Genomic DNA, 15082 nt, shown 5'->3' with positions numbered 1-15082 from the left:
GTTGCCACCAAGGGGAGCGTACCCGTGCCCGAGCCCGTGCCGTGTTCGTGCCCTGTTGAGAGGCAGGGGCGAGCTTCCAGGGGGGCGTGTCATTAGGGTCTCGGCGCCAAGATGAAAAAGAGTAAACATGGCTATGAAAAAACGTTAACAACTCTCTTGGGCCTCCTCCGACGTGGGGGGGGGCATAACAAAACGCATTACACACACAATCTTTCAGTCTGTATGCGATTGTGTGTGTGTGTGTGTGTGCTACGTGTAACTTTATTAGCCGTCTCCCCTGTGCGTATGCCTGGATTGTGCGACTGCGTGTGTTACCTTGTCAAAGTTATGAAAATGTCTGGGGACCTGCTGTAACTGGCCCTTATACTAGACTCAGTGCCTGGCACAGCCACAGTCCCAGCCCACCTCTTTCTGGCTGCTACTCCCCTCGGTCTAGCCGTGTGTGAAATTAGTCTGGGCGTGGATTTCCATATACCATGCACATAGAATCTACGTGGGTGCATTAATCTGAATCAAGAATTAGATTAAAAATAATTAAATGTTGCAAAAAACGCATGGAAGTTCGTTTCAATTGAGAATTTTCCCAGGATAAGTATCTCTTTCATATCTGAATTCTATAAAGCATTTTCATGGATCCAAGTACAATATTTTTACAAAGATTTGTTATCTATATGTACTACATAAAGGATCAACATTACATTTTATTGCATAATAAAATGTATAATATATTCTTCCTCCCAATCTAAGTGCGTTTGAAGTTCACCTTTTGATTATCTGCTCCCAGAATCTCCTTCTTATGACCTCCCATAAGTCCCCTATCTATAGATCTCACAAACAATCAATTGAAATCACTAAAAGCCAACCAATGCAACGCCTTTAAGGGAGATTTTCAATTACGCGGCTCCGGAATCTCATTTCGTATGATAACTGCAGCAAAAGGCGTGGTCATGCATAATTCCTTGGAGGTGAAGAAAGATTCCATTGCGACGCTTATATATAGAAATTTCCTTTAATATTTTTGCAAATGATGCTGAGAAATCTCAGGGCGTGCTCGCACCTCGTCGGGGTCATTTAAATGCAGATTGCGGAATGAGCAGTCTGTCCACTCGGGCGTCAGACCAGGCATTTGCATAATGGTGGCGACACATTGCAGCGGAAACGGAAACCCAAACCCAAGCCCAAGCCCAAGCCCCACCCCTCTATCCATGTCCCGAAGGCTTCAGCGTTGCAGTCGCAGGTTGCAAGGTTGCAGGTGCTTCAGTCGTGTTTATGACTGCTTGAGATTGCTTGTGCCCCCATCGTTGGGGCTGTCGTCGGGGCTGTTGTCGGGGCTGTCGTCGAGGCTGTCGTTGGGTGTCGTTAGTAAACGGAAGCTCCTCGCATTGCCCGGTCATTGGTTTTGGGCGCCAGAAATGAAGTGCGGCAGCCAGCAAGCGTTATTCATTTGAATGTAACTGCCATAAATAAGCCAGTCAGTCAGTCACTGAGAAATAAGTGCGAGAGGCAGGTGATGGCCTTCCATTATAATGTCTCCTTTGGGCTGCAATAAAAGCAATCAAAAGGGTGTGAGAATATATTTGGGCACTATGGACCATTGGGAAATATGAATTATGGGACATCAAAGATTAGGGATTTTGTGTACCATACTTATGTACATAAAGATTTATGTATGTACAAACTGATTAAAAAACGGTTGAACTTTAAACAAAATTAAGGGAATAAATAATTCCAGTATCTAAAAATGTTTTATGACTTTCCCTGTGTGCTGATTCCACTTCCATTGAAAATACAAAAATTCTCCTCTACTCAGAGCTCAAATTTGGAATTTTCCGAAAAATATTTACACCTTCAAATTGTCCATGCTACGACTCGACTGCTGTTCCTACTCCGCCGTTGTGGCTGGTATTGCTGCGGTCGTTGTTGCTGTTGTTGGTTCAATGTTTATGTTGCCACATCGTGGCAGGGCACGCATGCAACGCCTCGCCACAACCCCCCCTTGCACACACATCAGTATAGTCGGATATGAGGGCGAAGGGTGCAGCTGTGACTTTGGGTGGGTGCTTGGGTGCCTCACGGAGATGGGAGGGCGGTGTCAACCATTGTCAGTTAGTGGGGTGGCCATACCCTGCCAGCAGCTGTGCCACCTGCCACTGTACTTGGAGAAATTCTGGGCTAAATACAAAGCTTTTGCGGAAAAGGGTTTTTGTATCACATTTTATAATTTCTCGGTGGAAAGGGGAACCTTATCTACTCCCATTTAAAAATAGGATACGAGATTCTCTGAGGTAGAAAGTTAGACATAAAAACAATAGATTTTTGAACTGATATGTGGGAAACATTTAAGAAATATTTCTTGCTTTTAATTACACAAATTTATTTATATATTCAATCCACTTTGTAGTACATTTGATTTTGGAATTAAGCATGATTCAGTCACATCCGATAAGCAGCTTCTAATCCTTCTACTTTTTGAGTAGTGTAGAAATTGGTGCTGGCGTTGCTTTTGTAGCTGGAGTGGCATAAATATCGTTGCGGTTGCACGTGAAAATTGCATTTGGCCAGCATTTGGCTGCTGGGCGCATGGTTACACTTGAAGCGGTGCGGAGTGGAGTAGAGCAGAGTACTGCCATTCGGGTTGGGTATTCTGTTCCGCTCTGTTCTGCACTGCCCCCACAGTCTGTGCAAATTGTGGACTTAAATGTTTATAACGCATCCCCATCCCCATCCCCATCCGCATCCCCCATCCACTGGTTCAACCACCGAGGCATCCACCAGTAGCGTGACTCCACCTTCGCACCACCCCCACTTTAGACCATTTTCGTCGTTTGTTTATTAAGCTTTTCTGGTTGGGGCAGAAATAGAGAATCGGTGGGGCAGGCGAGGAAAAAAAGGTGTTGAATGCCACTTGCTGGGGCTGCTTTTTATTGCCATCGCACATCTAAGTGCAGCAGCTGTAAAATAAATATATATTTTTATATATACACCCATTCCGCACCATCCATTTCTCTTACTTCTCTTTGTTGTAGTTGTACTTGGCTGTGGGTGGCAGGGAGAGGATGGATATAAATTAAACGCATTAGAGTAGGAAACCGCAGCGATTTTCCTTTACTTTTTTTTCTCCGCCCAGCAGCATTAATTCGCTTTTGCAACCGACAAAGGCACTTAACGTTCTTGCTCTCTCACGTTCTCCCGTTCTCTGCCTTTCTCTCTTATTGAAGTGTATACAAAATTTAAATAAGAAACAAATCGAAGTAATGGCAAAGTCCCTCCCCTTGCCAGCAGTTCCTCTCGATTGCCACCTCATAGATGGCCAGATACCAAATACCAAGTGCTCAAATGTTGCAAAAGGCAATGGAAAAATCGTCGAAAGGGAACCGGAGATGGTGATGGAGCTGCTGCTGCTGCTGCTGCTGGTGCCTGAATCTGGATGGAAAGGAATGTGGACGAAGCTCTTCACATAATGAAAAAAAAAGGAAACCGAAAATCCATTCAAATGAATCCAAATTCATTGAAGCGTTTTTTAGGTAGTGGCTACAAAAAAGGAACAAAAAACGAATTAATGACATGATACTGTTGCTTATCAAGCACGTATTTTGCCTGCCAAAAATGAAATAGTCAAGAACGTCAAAGGAGTGTTTCTTATCAATGTCTAATCAATCCTATCCTATTAAAATATTTGCTATAGTTATAAACTTTGAATATCTGTTGAAAATTCTGAATTAATTTGCATTTTTCCGAAGCTATCACCATCCATAGATGAAAATAAATAGGTGATGCACCAAAAGAGCCCTTTCCTCATTTCCCACCATCATTGGCAAAGTCAGAGCTTCGGGGCAAGCTCTTAAATAGAATGACTAACCATCTTAATCACATCACAGACACGCCGGCAACACCCGGACGGATCCTGCAGTCTGTGCAGCAGCTGGAGGAACTAAACGTTTACTCGGACGATTTGGAAATGCCCGCCGTCATTTCGGCAGCTGTCAGTTGTTTGCCACTAAACGCTTACAACCAGCAAATAAAGTGCCCAGCAGCGAGCACAGCTGAAGGCACATGGCTATGCAGTGAAAGTACAGTAGGAAAGAAAAGGGAACATTTTATATAATCAAATAGCAGCCAAAAAACGGTTTTTGTGGCCAGGGGCAGACGTCTTCCTCTGGCGTTTCTCTCGTTTGGGACTTGACTGTTCCGCATTCTGGCGCTTTAACTTCCGCTTTCCGCTCTTCCTCACTCTCACTCCATTCTCTTTCATTGTCTTCTCCTTCTTGCACTTTGCATACAAAGTACCGTTAACTACTGGCATCAGTTTTTCACACAACAAGAACAACAACAACAACGGCAGCCGCCGCTCTCCGCTGATGGTTTGGCGGGTTTGGCCACTGATTTCCACTCCCGGTCCGCAATTGAAAGCCAATAAAAGAAGGGCAGAACCTGAAGATTACCCGAATGCCAGTGCTTTGACCAGGATTGTCCGTTTTGGGATTGAGGTGGATTTTAATTAATACAAGGTGAGAAGATTTTTGTATGAAATGTGATATGGGAAGCAGGGCCTGAGCTAAAATAGTTTTTATACCCGGTACTCGAAGAGTAAATAGGGTATATTGTATTTGTGCACATAACGGTTGTATGTAACGCACAGAAGGAAACGTTTCCGACCCCATAAAGTATATATATTCTTGATCAGCATCAATAGCCGAGTCGATTGAGCCATGTCTGTCTGTCCGTCTGTCCGTCCGTCCGTCCGTCTGTCCGTCTGTCCGTCTTGTTTGTCGGCTAGTTCTCAGAGACTATAAGAGCTAGAGCCACCAAATTTTGGCACCAGACTGCTGTATGCTCACACTGAAACCAGTGTATTTCAAAAATGAGCCCCGCCCCCTTCCGCCCCCGCAAAAGGGCGAAAACCTCCCAAATCTACAATTTTGAAGATAACAGAAAACTAAAAACGCCATTCCGTAGGGAATGACCATATCTATCAGATCACCAAATTGGGATCCAATTGGATCATTATTATGGCCACAATGGAGAAATTAATTTTCAGTGGCCAAACCCACCCCGTCCCGCAGCATTCACACTCTGCTTCGCGCTGTTTATGGCCTGGCCCCTGACACGTCACTGCCTCTGCCTCTGCCGCTGCCTCTGCCCTGACTCTGCAGTGTGTGTTTCTAGGGGAGGGTGGCGAGCTAAAGGAGCGTGTTTGCGTGAGTAGTGTTGTTGATGTAGATGACAGATGAAGAAAAAATGTAAAATTGGACAAATAACCGCTAAAGTGCAGATTTAGTACTGAGTGCCGGGTATAAAAGTTGTGACGCGTAAGAAGCGTCTCACACGTCCCTTCTCGTTTGTATTTAATATATGGAATGGTATGCTTAGAAAAATTAAATTAGGGTTCTTATATCTTGGTAAACATCTCTAAAAAAGATTCCAGCAACAGTCAAGCTTTTATCTCATTTTATTATGCACAAAGCAACAGCTAAGTTTTTGAAACATATTTCCAAATTCACAAGAAATGATTTGGTAAGGTAATTTTGGTTTTCCAACAAAAAAAAGTATTGCGAATTTTGACAAAAACAGCCATTGGATTGCTATGGAATACTTATTAAAACATTAAGAATCGTAAAAATAATTGCTCTTACCGCAAAGGATTCAATTTTGGTCACATTTATTTGAAGAGCCTCTCAGCTTTCTCTGCGGAGAATTCTGATGCAATAGTTAATTATCAAAAGGGTGTCGTATATAATGAATAGAAGTGCCACAACGACAACAAGGCGTACGGCACATTTGATTAGTTTCCAGAAGGACAACATTTGAATAGAATAGATTCCAAATGTAACTGTGAGTGGTAGGACGTGGATAGATTTGTGCTGAATATGTGTAGGTATAGTCTGGAATGAAACAGTCAGTCATCTAGTCCCATCATTTCTGCATCCTTCTCCTTATCCACATCATCGCCGAATAAATGTTGCTTTAAGTGATGGTTATACAACTGTTGGGCCATTGCTCTAACTGCCACAGAGGCTGTCGTCACTGCAGCAGTAGTTTCATCCGCCTTTGTCGTCTTCCCCGACTTGTTGTGGAAGAAGACAAAGTATATGACCAGAGCGCCTATAACCAGAAACCCAACTGAGGAACAGATGATACAACACAGTACCTTTGCCCCCAAATTAAGGCAGCTAAAATAGAGTTATTCGTATTTTAAATCACTGAAATGGAGTGGCGGAGAAAAGCTTACCAGCATAGCGCAGATCCGATTATTCGAACACACATAATTTCTAATTTTAAGTATAAACTTTTGTTTGTCGAAATTTGTTTAAACAGAAATTACGAGAATGAATGATAAAGCAGGGCATACATATGCTCTGGGGTGAAATGATATCAATTTCGGGCTTATTACTGTCGCAAAACAATTGCAATACTTTGGCCATAAAAATGATAACCGCATCCCCAGCCACTCCATTAAGCATTCCCACCGAGTGAGCATATTTTGGCTTTCAAGCAAATTATATTTTGTGCCATATTCTTCCAAAATTCTTCTTTTATTGCAAGTGGTACGGGAAATTCGATTAACTTAAGCTGGTCTAAGGGTTGGCCGCAGCTCTGGCTCTACCGCTCGCGCTCTCAATTGTCGTTGAGGGCCGCTAGGAAATTTAGAGAAATAAAATAAAATAAAATAAAATACAAAAAAAATGCACAGTGAAGAAAGAGAGAAATGTTTTTTCTGCCGCATAATCGAAATGTATTTTTCCTCTTTATTGCTTTGCCAAAGGTAAGTCTTGGCCTGGCCAAGACAATGGTTGGAAGCTGAGGGCTGACTGCTGCTTAGGTGTGGAACGAACGACTGTCTGTGTGGGCCTGGGCCCCCATTTTCTGAGGGGCGATAACAACATTCTAACGCCTTATGGTCCATTTAGGTAAAAGTGCCGATTACGCTCAGCTTAACCAGAAATTATGACCTCAGTGCCGGGTTGGTTTCTGCTGGAACTTTAAACGAAGCCAAGTACATTCGCAGACACACACTTATCGAAAAGAAACTCTCGACAAGCATCGAAGGAAGTTGTGGGCTTGCTTCTGATTAGGTGGCCACATTATTCAATTTCAATTGGAACTTTTCTGCTGTGGCATACTTTTTGGATCACAATAAAATTCGGCATTTCAAGCATGTTCCCATAAATGAGTTTGTGTCTTGACAGTCTAAGAAATTAATGTGCGAGTTCCATTAAATTGTCTTTAAAAACATCAAAATTCGCTCCATATTTGCTTATTTTCTTCAAATTTTTACTGCATAATTATAAAAACTACCAACTAAATATTTGAGAGCATAATTTCAAGCCGTACAAGTAACGGAATCACTTCCAGGCCAAAGACTCGGCTGCAACATTCAACTGCAGTTCTGCTGGACACGGCTGTGCTTTATGTGGCAAGAGCGAGGAGTTTTTCGCAATTTATTTGCATACGAAGGACCGGACAGGCATTGCGTAAAAATTAATGAAAGGCAATTAAAAGCATTCGGAAATGTAATAACAAAATGGATGCCAACAACATATTAAATGTTGCCTTTTGCCAGACTCTTTACAGAGCAGTGCAATCCAAAAGTCAAATCCCCTTCACATGCACAACTCCACCTCCACTGTCAACGGCAAATAAATATTGTATTTTCGGTTTTTGGACCGAAATGCAGAAAATATTGCAATAATAATCGAATGATTTCGTTTCTGTAACCCCCGGTAATTTAATGCCAAATTGAATTGCATTTCGTTTTCGTTTTCGCATTGCATTGTTTTTTCCGTTTATTTGTTGAAAGTTAAATTGAATTTGTTTTTGGGTGTTTTGGATTTCTTGGCAATCAATTGCCATGACAAATGTTTCTGTTCGTGTTGTTGTTTCAGTGGTCGTTGTCGCTTCTGCTTGCCGCTTTGGCTTGTATTTGTCAAGGGGATATACTCTTGGTTGAGCGGTACGAATGGTTTCCCTATGGATTGGACTTGTTGAATTTATTTTACAATTCCAATTCCTACAATTCCAATAGCTATGATTGAAAATTGAATACTAAACAGACTTTTGACATTTACTGTGAATTTAATTGCATTTTTGATAATTTCTGTATTCAGTTTTTCGGTAGAGTATTCCCGTTTAGGCTTCGTTTAACCACCAGAAATTTGCTTTAGTTTTTATCCCTGGAAAAGGGCCACTGGGCAGGGAATCTTGTGCATTATTGCGATTTTACACGCTGCTGCACTCGAAAATGAAACGGACAATAAGCTCCACTTGGCCAGGAATCAGCAGCGGGAGTGGTTGTGGCAGGGACTGAGGCTGGGTCAGCGGCAGGAAGGCGTGGCATGAGCAGCATCCTCGCCGACGTTCTGGCCATCATTGCCACTGTCCGCCGCTAAAAGCTTTTTGATTATGAAAAATGTTCGAAACATATGCTCCAAATGACTGCAAAGCGTGCGAAGAAAGTTCTCTCTCTCGCTCACTCTCTCTCCTGGTCTCTCTCGCTCTGCCCTTCAGCATCGCATCGCTGACTGGCTGACTAAGTTTTGTGCTTTTTACAGTGCATCGCAGCAGTATACGGTATACGGTAGGTATGGTGTACCTACTGTAGATGCTCGTGTATATGTTTTACACGTACTCAACATTGTGTAAGTAAGCATGTTTTATTTCGTTGCAGCTTTCCAGTGGCACTTGGTCCTGGATCCAGCTCCTGCTTCTGTTCACGGCTCTGCTGTCGACTTGTCCTTGTGCCGCCTCGTGCTCCTGTTCTTGTTTATTGTTTACTGTGGCTTTGCCTGTTTTTTAGATGCCTTCTGCTATTGTGGTTCCTGGCTGTTAGTGGACTTTGGCTGGTGCATTGTTAATGGTTGTGCCATTTTATTTTAAAATTAATAAAGTGGCCAAGCTCGAGTCTGAGAGAGTCCGACAGTCGGAGTCGGCGCTCGAACAAATTGCAGCACAAACTTCATTCGGGGCAAAACAACTTTCAACAAGTTGTGGATGCTGCAAATGCATTTTTAATCAATTCTACGATTTGTGTGTATTTTCTGCAGTAGATCGTTAATGTGGTTGGACGTTTATTTGAGCGGAGTTTGTGAATCTTATCATATTTATGGATTATTTTAGTCTTTCTGTAAATATTCCAACTCGTGATTTACATTGCTTCTGGCATAGTCCCTTCATCTTTCATACATACATATAATATTCCTACATTCAACAGCTCTTCCAGCCACTCATAATTAATAGACAGCTTTAAATTATGTGCTGCTCGTTGCCCCTATTTCTGTTCAGGTTGAAATGGGGAACCTCCCACATTGACAATCCAAAGAATCAAAATACACGCATTTATTCATATCTAATCCCCCCATGCTGAGTCTTCCCAACTGCCGACTGCCAGTTGACAGGCAGTTCATCAGGGTCCAACATATTTGCCACTTAGAGAGCAATTAGGCGGGAAAGTGTGCATCGGACTACACGTGCATCGATCTCTATAAGTCAGGGAAATTCCTTACCCATCCCCGATGCGTTGGTAATTGAATGTCTCCGCGGAGAGTGCATTAGCCTTTGTCTAGGAGGAAGACCAACTTGGAGATCTCGGACGACATCGCACGGGATCGAGCATAGAAAGAGAGAGAGAGAGAGAGAGAGCAGTGGCATCGCCACGTAACCGTAGCTGCAACACAAATGTGTTGCCGGAACGAACAACAGAGATCTGTGTTTTTCTTTTTTTTTTCTAAGTATTTTTAGAGCAACGCAGTGCAAGAGAGAAGGCTACATATAGCAGGATAGAGCGAGAGACAGAGAGAGGGAGATGTGTGTGTGTGTGGTGGATCGTTTTATGATATTTTTAACCGATAAAAACGCTGCAGGCGAAGTCAAGTGCATTAAGAGCTGTGCTCTGATGTGCTCTGCATTGGCATCAAGTGTCCGGGGGCATAGCCAGCACACACAGAAAGAGAGCCAGAAACAGAGATTCATAGTCCGCCAGACCAAATGAAGCCATTAGCAAACAGAAGTTCTGGCCTATATATAAACTCTCCAATGAAGTTGGCTATGGCTGTACGCTATATTTGGCAGCTCCATCGCGATCTCGAGTTTCTTTTTGGGGATCTCCATCTCCCAGGGAGTGCTACTATTGCCTGCTTTCATAGCCTTTCACTCCTCTGTAGGCATAGTTATCGTGGCTGTCTGCGCGTGTATCCGCAGCCGCATTTGACAGCGCTGCAAGTTTTCCAAACGATTCGGCAAGTCGGCTACGACTCGGCTCGTCGATTTGCAGATTCCCGTCACGATTTAGCATTTTTCATCAGCTCAGCGATTTTCATGTCACGTTCGCTGACAAAGTTTTACCTCCCCATAACCTTTCCCTTTCCACAAGACCCTCTCAGGCTTATCCCCGAGTCGCATCCTGGCGCGAAGTTTCAAACATCGCTGCGGCGCATCTTTTGTGGCTATATAACTGCATAGACATACATATACATATATATATATAACTCTTGTATCTGCTATTTGCCCAGGGCTTCTCAAAGTTGTCTCTACCTCTCTGCTTGCTCTGACTTGTCCTGCTTGAAGGCTCTACCTCCGTGCCTCTTCCATGCCCAGACTTGTCTTCTATGTAGTTCTGTTTGTTTGCTGTTCCAAAGTTTGTCAGCTTGATGTTTAATTGTTATTTTGTGTCTCTCGCTGTCTATCTGGGTGCGTGTGAGAGAACTTAAGTATGTCTGATTTCATTTGTAAGTTCCTCCACCAGAAGTTGTCATCTGTCTGAAGGGCATAACTTTGGTTGAGATTGAGATTTTGCGACCCTTGAGTTCGCTTTAAGACGCTTTTGCGCATGTTGAAAGTTCTAGGTTTAGTTTCCAAAATAATTATAGTTATAGTCAGAAGCTGCTTACCCACTTATTTATAGACTAAAGAAAAGATACATATAAGTAGTAATTATTCATATTATTGAAATAAATTGTCTGTCTGTTCTTCGCTTCACCTCAACTGCTTATTTTAGGAATTTAAATAGTTGGTCAAACGCCTGGCGTTTCAATGTTTGTTCGAGTAATGGATTCTATGATTTGTGTTAAAAATGCGTACAAACATTCTCTGAGAAAATGTTAAACAGTTTCGGTGTTTATTTATTCGCAAATTCCCATTTAAATATATGTAAATATTTATAAATATATTTCTCATCATGGATTTGCTTTCCAGAGCGTAAGTTTTGCATTTATCCAGCATTGAAAACTTCTCTAAAAATAAAGTTAAATATTCGGATGGACGTAACAAAGTGAAATCTATGTATCTGTATCTCTCTGTCCGTGTATCCACAGCTTTGTGCCTGTACTCTGTCCGTGTATCTGTGTTTAGTCATCTACATTTTGTTGCTCACTTATTTCTGCCGGCGAGAGCGTTTCATATTAATTCCTGTTTATGTGTGGGTGAGTGCTTAACTAGCCGCATCCCGCCCTCCTCCTCCTCTTTACGCTGCTTTGCTTCTGGCCAGAACAACAATCAGGCACACACTCACACAAATAGAATGGCCAACAGATACAGCTGCAGATACAGTGGCACACTGAAATGTAGCTGTATCCACTTGCGAGCGATTTGAAAGCGTTATTTATTTGTGGCACAAGCGACCATATTTCAAATGCACACCGCACCGCCACCACCAACCGTTGCCGTTGCCATTGCCGTTGCCGTTGCCGCGTCACCGTCACCGGCTCTGGCACCGGCACTGGCACCACCATATAGCCATCCCATAGCCATCGCCAAGTTGAAAAGTCGACAAAAATACGAGCAGACATTGCTACAGACAAACATACAATAGAAAGCGGAAAATTTCATCCAAACGCGAGACCAGTTGGACGAATTATGGATGCGCTGAATTGGTCAGCACTTGAAAATTGAAATTAACCTAAATATAGTAACAGATTTAATGGGTATGCTGGGTGAATGGTTTCCCGATCTAATTCAGTAGTAAAAATTAGTTGAATTTGTTATTCCAATGCTTCTGTGCATGATTTTGATTGAATCTAAGAGTGTTTGGTTTGTATTTGTATTTATTTAGGGACATTTATGTTAAATATTTGTTGCATTAAATAATATTGGATTTAATTACTGCACACAAGTGTATGTAATGTTGCCCATTTGTCAGTTTATCTGCAGGGGCTTCCAATGCCCATGTAATACTCTCAAAAAATTGCTTCAATTTTAGAAACCCCTCATCCTCCTCCCCATCCACCTGAACCCTTCCACCAGCTACATCACCCATCCGCCACACAACTTTTTCGCACTCGTTTGCTGTTTGCTGCTTTGCAATTGTTGTATTTGGGTTCTCCTTTTTTTGTGTTTTTGTTTTTACAACTTAACGTGTCGCACAAAGGTGCACGGTGGCCTGGTCGGTGCCTGTGTGTGGCTCATATCACACGCTTGCAAGGCTGCTGCTGGCTCTTGATATTTGGCTCAGACCCGAAGTCCCGAAAGGCAGTGTTGCATTTGTGTATTCCCTTCAATTGGGATACTATTATGTTGAGCGGACGTTTGAAATGAATATTCTTAATCAGCATCAACAGAGACAGTCCGTTCCTTCTTTTTATATCTCGCGTAAATTTAGACATTTATCTTCCTGTCAGAACCAAAAATTCGATACTTTATGTTGGTAAATATTGCCAAAAGTAAATTGCTTGACATATTATACAAAACTGCAAGGGTATCTTAAGCGTCGGCCCTTACTTTAGCCCTACATTCTGGGCTCTCTTGTTGTTGTACTAAATTTATGCGCTTTCATTTTATGAAAAACTTTTGCAATAATTTCTCAAAACGTTTTTGTGGTGAATTGAAATGCGAGAAAAACATTTTGCGGATGGCGACTAAAAACTTGAGAAAAACCTTGCACCCCACACAGATACACCCTCACACTCACACATGTGAGCCAAAAACAAATACTTTTGAAGGCAGCAGCCATTTCTTATACAAAAAAAGTTTTTTCTTTTAGTGCATTCGGCCACGCCCAGCGCCAAACGCCTCCAACCGAAATGACGTTTACTACGCCTGCCAGCGGCAAAGTTTTCGCATCTTTCGCTGCTGCTGCTGCTGCTGCTCGGCTGCTGCTGCTCCTCATCCTGTTCCAGGTCGTGGTTCATGGTACGGGGTCGGGAGGGCGCCTTCGTCTTGGCCAAAAACTTTAATGAAAAGTTTTGTTAAAAAGTTTTGCGCGCTGGAAATTTCAACGCTTCAATGAAGGCAAAGCCTGGCTAGGGAGCGGGGCCTGACATTAGATTGTTTTTTGGCCGCAGCGGCTCCATTGCCAAAAGTCAGTGGCACTACACACCACCACACCCCAACACCAGAAACAACCGGCATTTACTCACGGGCAAGGAAAAACAAAAATATGCATTTTATGATCGGCTTTTTCGACACCCTCCACTCGCGCAGTAGCCACTACAACTTATATCAAAAGGAAGCAAAAGTGGCTGCTATTAGCCCTTGAATAATAAAATCATTATGTCTAGCCTCAGTTCCAAATAGTCATACAGTCGGAGCTGTCTCTACAATTCCCAAAGAACTACAATCACTATAAGCAACCACAATATACCCTTGAGTGCCATTAATACCCTTTGTGAAGACAACCAGAAACCGTATCAATTTTGTTATTGCAGTTGCCGTGCTCTCTCCTCTTGCACTTTGAAATTATTTACCTGAATAAACATTTGGTATTTTAATTACGCATCTCTGGTGGTGCCAGTGGATGCCGGTGGGGCTGGCAGACTGGCGGATCAGTGGTGTGGCGGTGGCGCCCTCACACATAATTGAATTAACACACAATTTACGGTACATTGCGCAAACTTCCTCTGTCAGCCAACACTTCCTCGCCTCACCTCGTCTTGCCCCTCCTTTCGTTTCAGTTTTCTTTTTATTTATGTGTGTATGTGTGTGGGCTTGGTGGGTCTAGGGCTCCGGTCATGATTTGTCTTAGAATTCTCACTCCATGTGCGATTTGCTGTTGCTTTTTGAACTTTATTAAATCTTGAAAAAAGTTGCAAGAAATATCTGTAAGCTTATCTTTTAATGGTTTTATAGAAAGTTAATTGGAACAAGTGGAGCAGAGTGTATTTCTGAAAGTGTCGAAAGACTTGGGTTGCATCAGTTTTTTGTCCACTGTTGCTGGAACATTGAACGCAGATTTGTATATGAAGGCACCAGATTATTAAACAAAGAAAACTCCATGAAGTTTTATATGACAGTGGATATATGACAATGCATCCGACTCATACACCTAATTATTGTTTCATGATACCTAAATCAATTACCGATTGCCTTGAGTTAATTGCATACATTAAATCCATTCTCAATGACATACAAATTTAATTTGAGTTATTTAATAGATTTGAAATATTAGAGGTCCGATTTGGTCCGATTCGCTAATTGGTGTTGCATATCATGTGAGAGTCAAGGACCAGGGCGGTCGGTAGAGGCAGTCAAATGACTTCAACACATGGCAACGAGGCATCGAGGGTCGGAGGAATTTATGTTCATGGGTCAACAGATTGAAAATTGATATTACTGCTGCTGCTGGTGGTGGTGCTGCTGCTGTTCTGGTTCTGCTGTAGTTGTTTCTGCATTTACTTATGCCTGATTTACGATTTTTATCTGCAAAGTTCTGCCTTTCGTTTCGTTATATTTTGTACTTCCTTTTTTTGTGTGTTTTGCTTTGTTGGTGAAATGGCTCGTAAATACATCGAAAATGCCGCCACTTGAGTTCATTCATACCCCGAGACCAGGCCAGGCACAGCACATGCAATAATATCAGTGGCGCGTATATGTGTGTGTGTCTATGTGTGTATTGTGCTTATGTGGAAAGAGTAGGAGGGTGGGGGGTACATGTGTAGGCATGTTGTACATGTGTCTGCTTGTCGGGCTTGACTTCCACGTAATTACTAAATGCCAGCCAAAGACGACAGAGAGAGTAGAGCCTCACATGTGGCTCATCCTTGGCTCTTGTGGAAGAGCCTGGAGAGGTGGCCTAAGAGTAGGTAGACTGGACCCAGACCCGATCCTGTCCAGGGGTGCTCCCTTTGAGGAGTGTCCTACACATGTAAGTCGTTAC

At 42.6% G+C, this 15082-nt stretch overlaps 1 protein-coding gene across 1 annotated transcript; it reads right to left on the bottom strand.

The window, feature by feature from the left end:
* Positions 1 to 5431: 5431 nt before the first annotated feature.
* Positions 5432 to 6347, bottom strand: LOC117900997 (protein midgut expression 1). The gene is made up of 3 exons (XM_034811594.1): positions 6230 to 6347; positions 5634 to 6170; positions 5432 to 5582 (listed from the first exon to the last, which is right to left on the bottom strand). Exons 1-2 carry the CDS (start codon positions 6262 to 6264, stop codon positions 5897 to 5899), a joined length of 309 nt encoding a protein of 102 aa, XP_034667485.1. The 5' UTR covers positions 6265 to 6347; the 3' UTR covers positions 5432 to 5582; positions 5634 to 5896.
* Between the last annotated feature and the right edge of the window lie 8735 nt (positions 6348 to 15082).

This window comes from Drosophila subobscura, chromosome U (assembly GCF_008121235.1).
Source record: "Drosophila subobscura isolate 14011-0131.10 chromosome U, UCBerk_Dsub_1.0, whole genome shotgun sequence".
Classification (NCBI taxonomy): Eukaryota; Metazoa; Arthropoda; class Insecta; order Diptera; family Drosophilidae; genus Drosophila; species Drosophila subobscura.
Note: the sequence above shows the minus strand (reverse complement) of the source record. Positions and strands in the feature narration are given on the sequence as shown.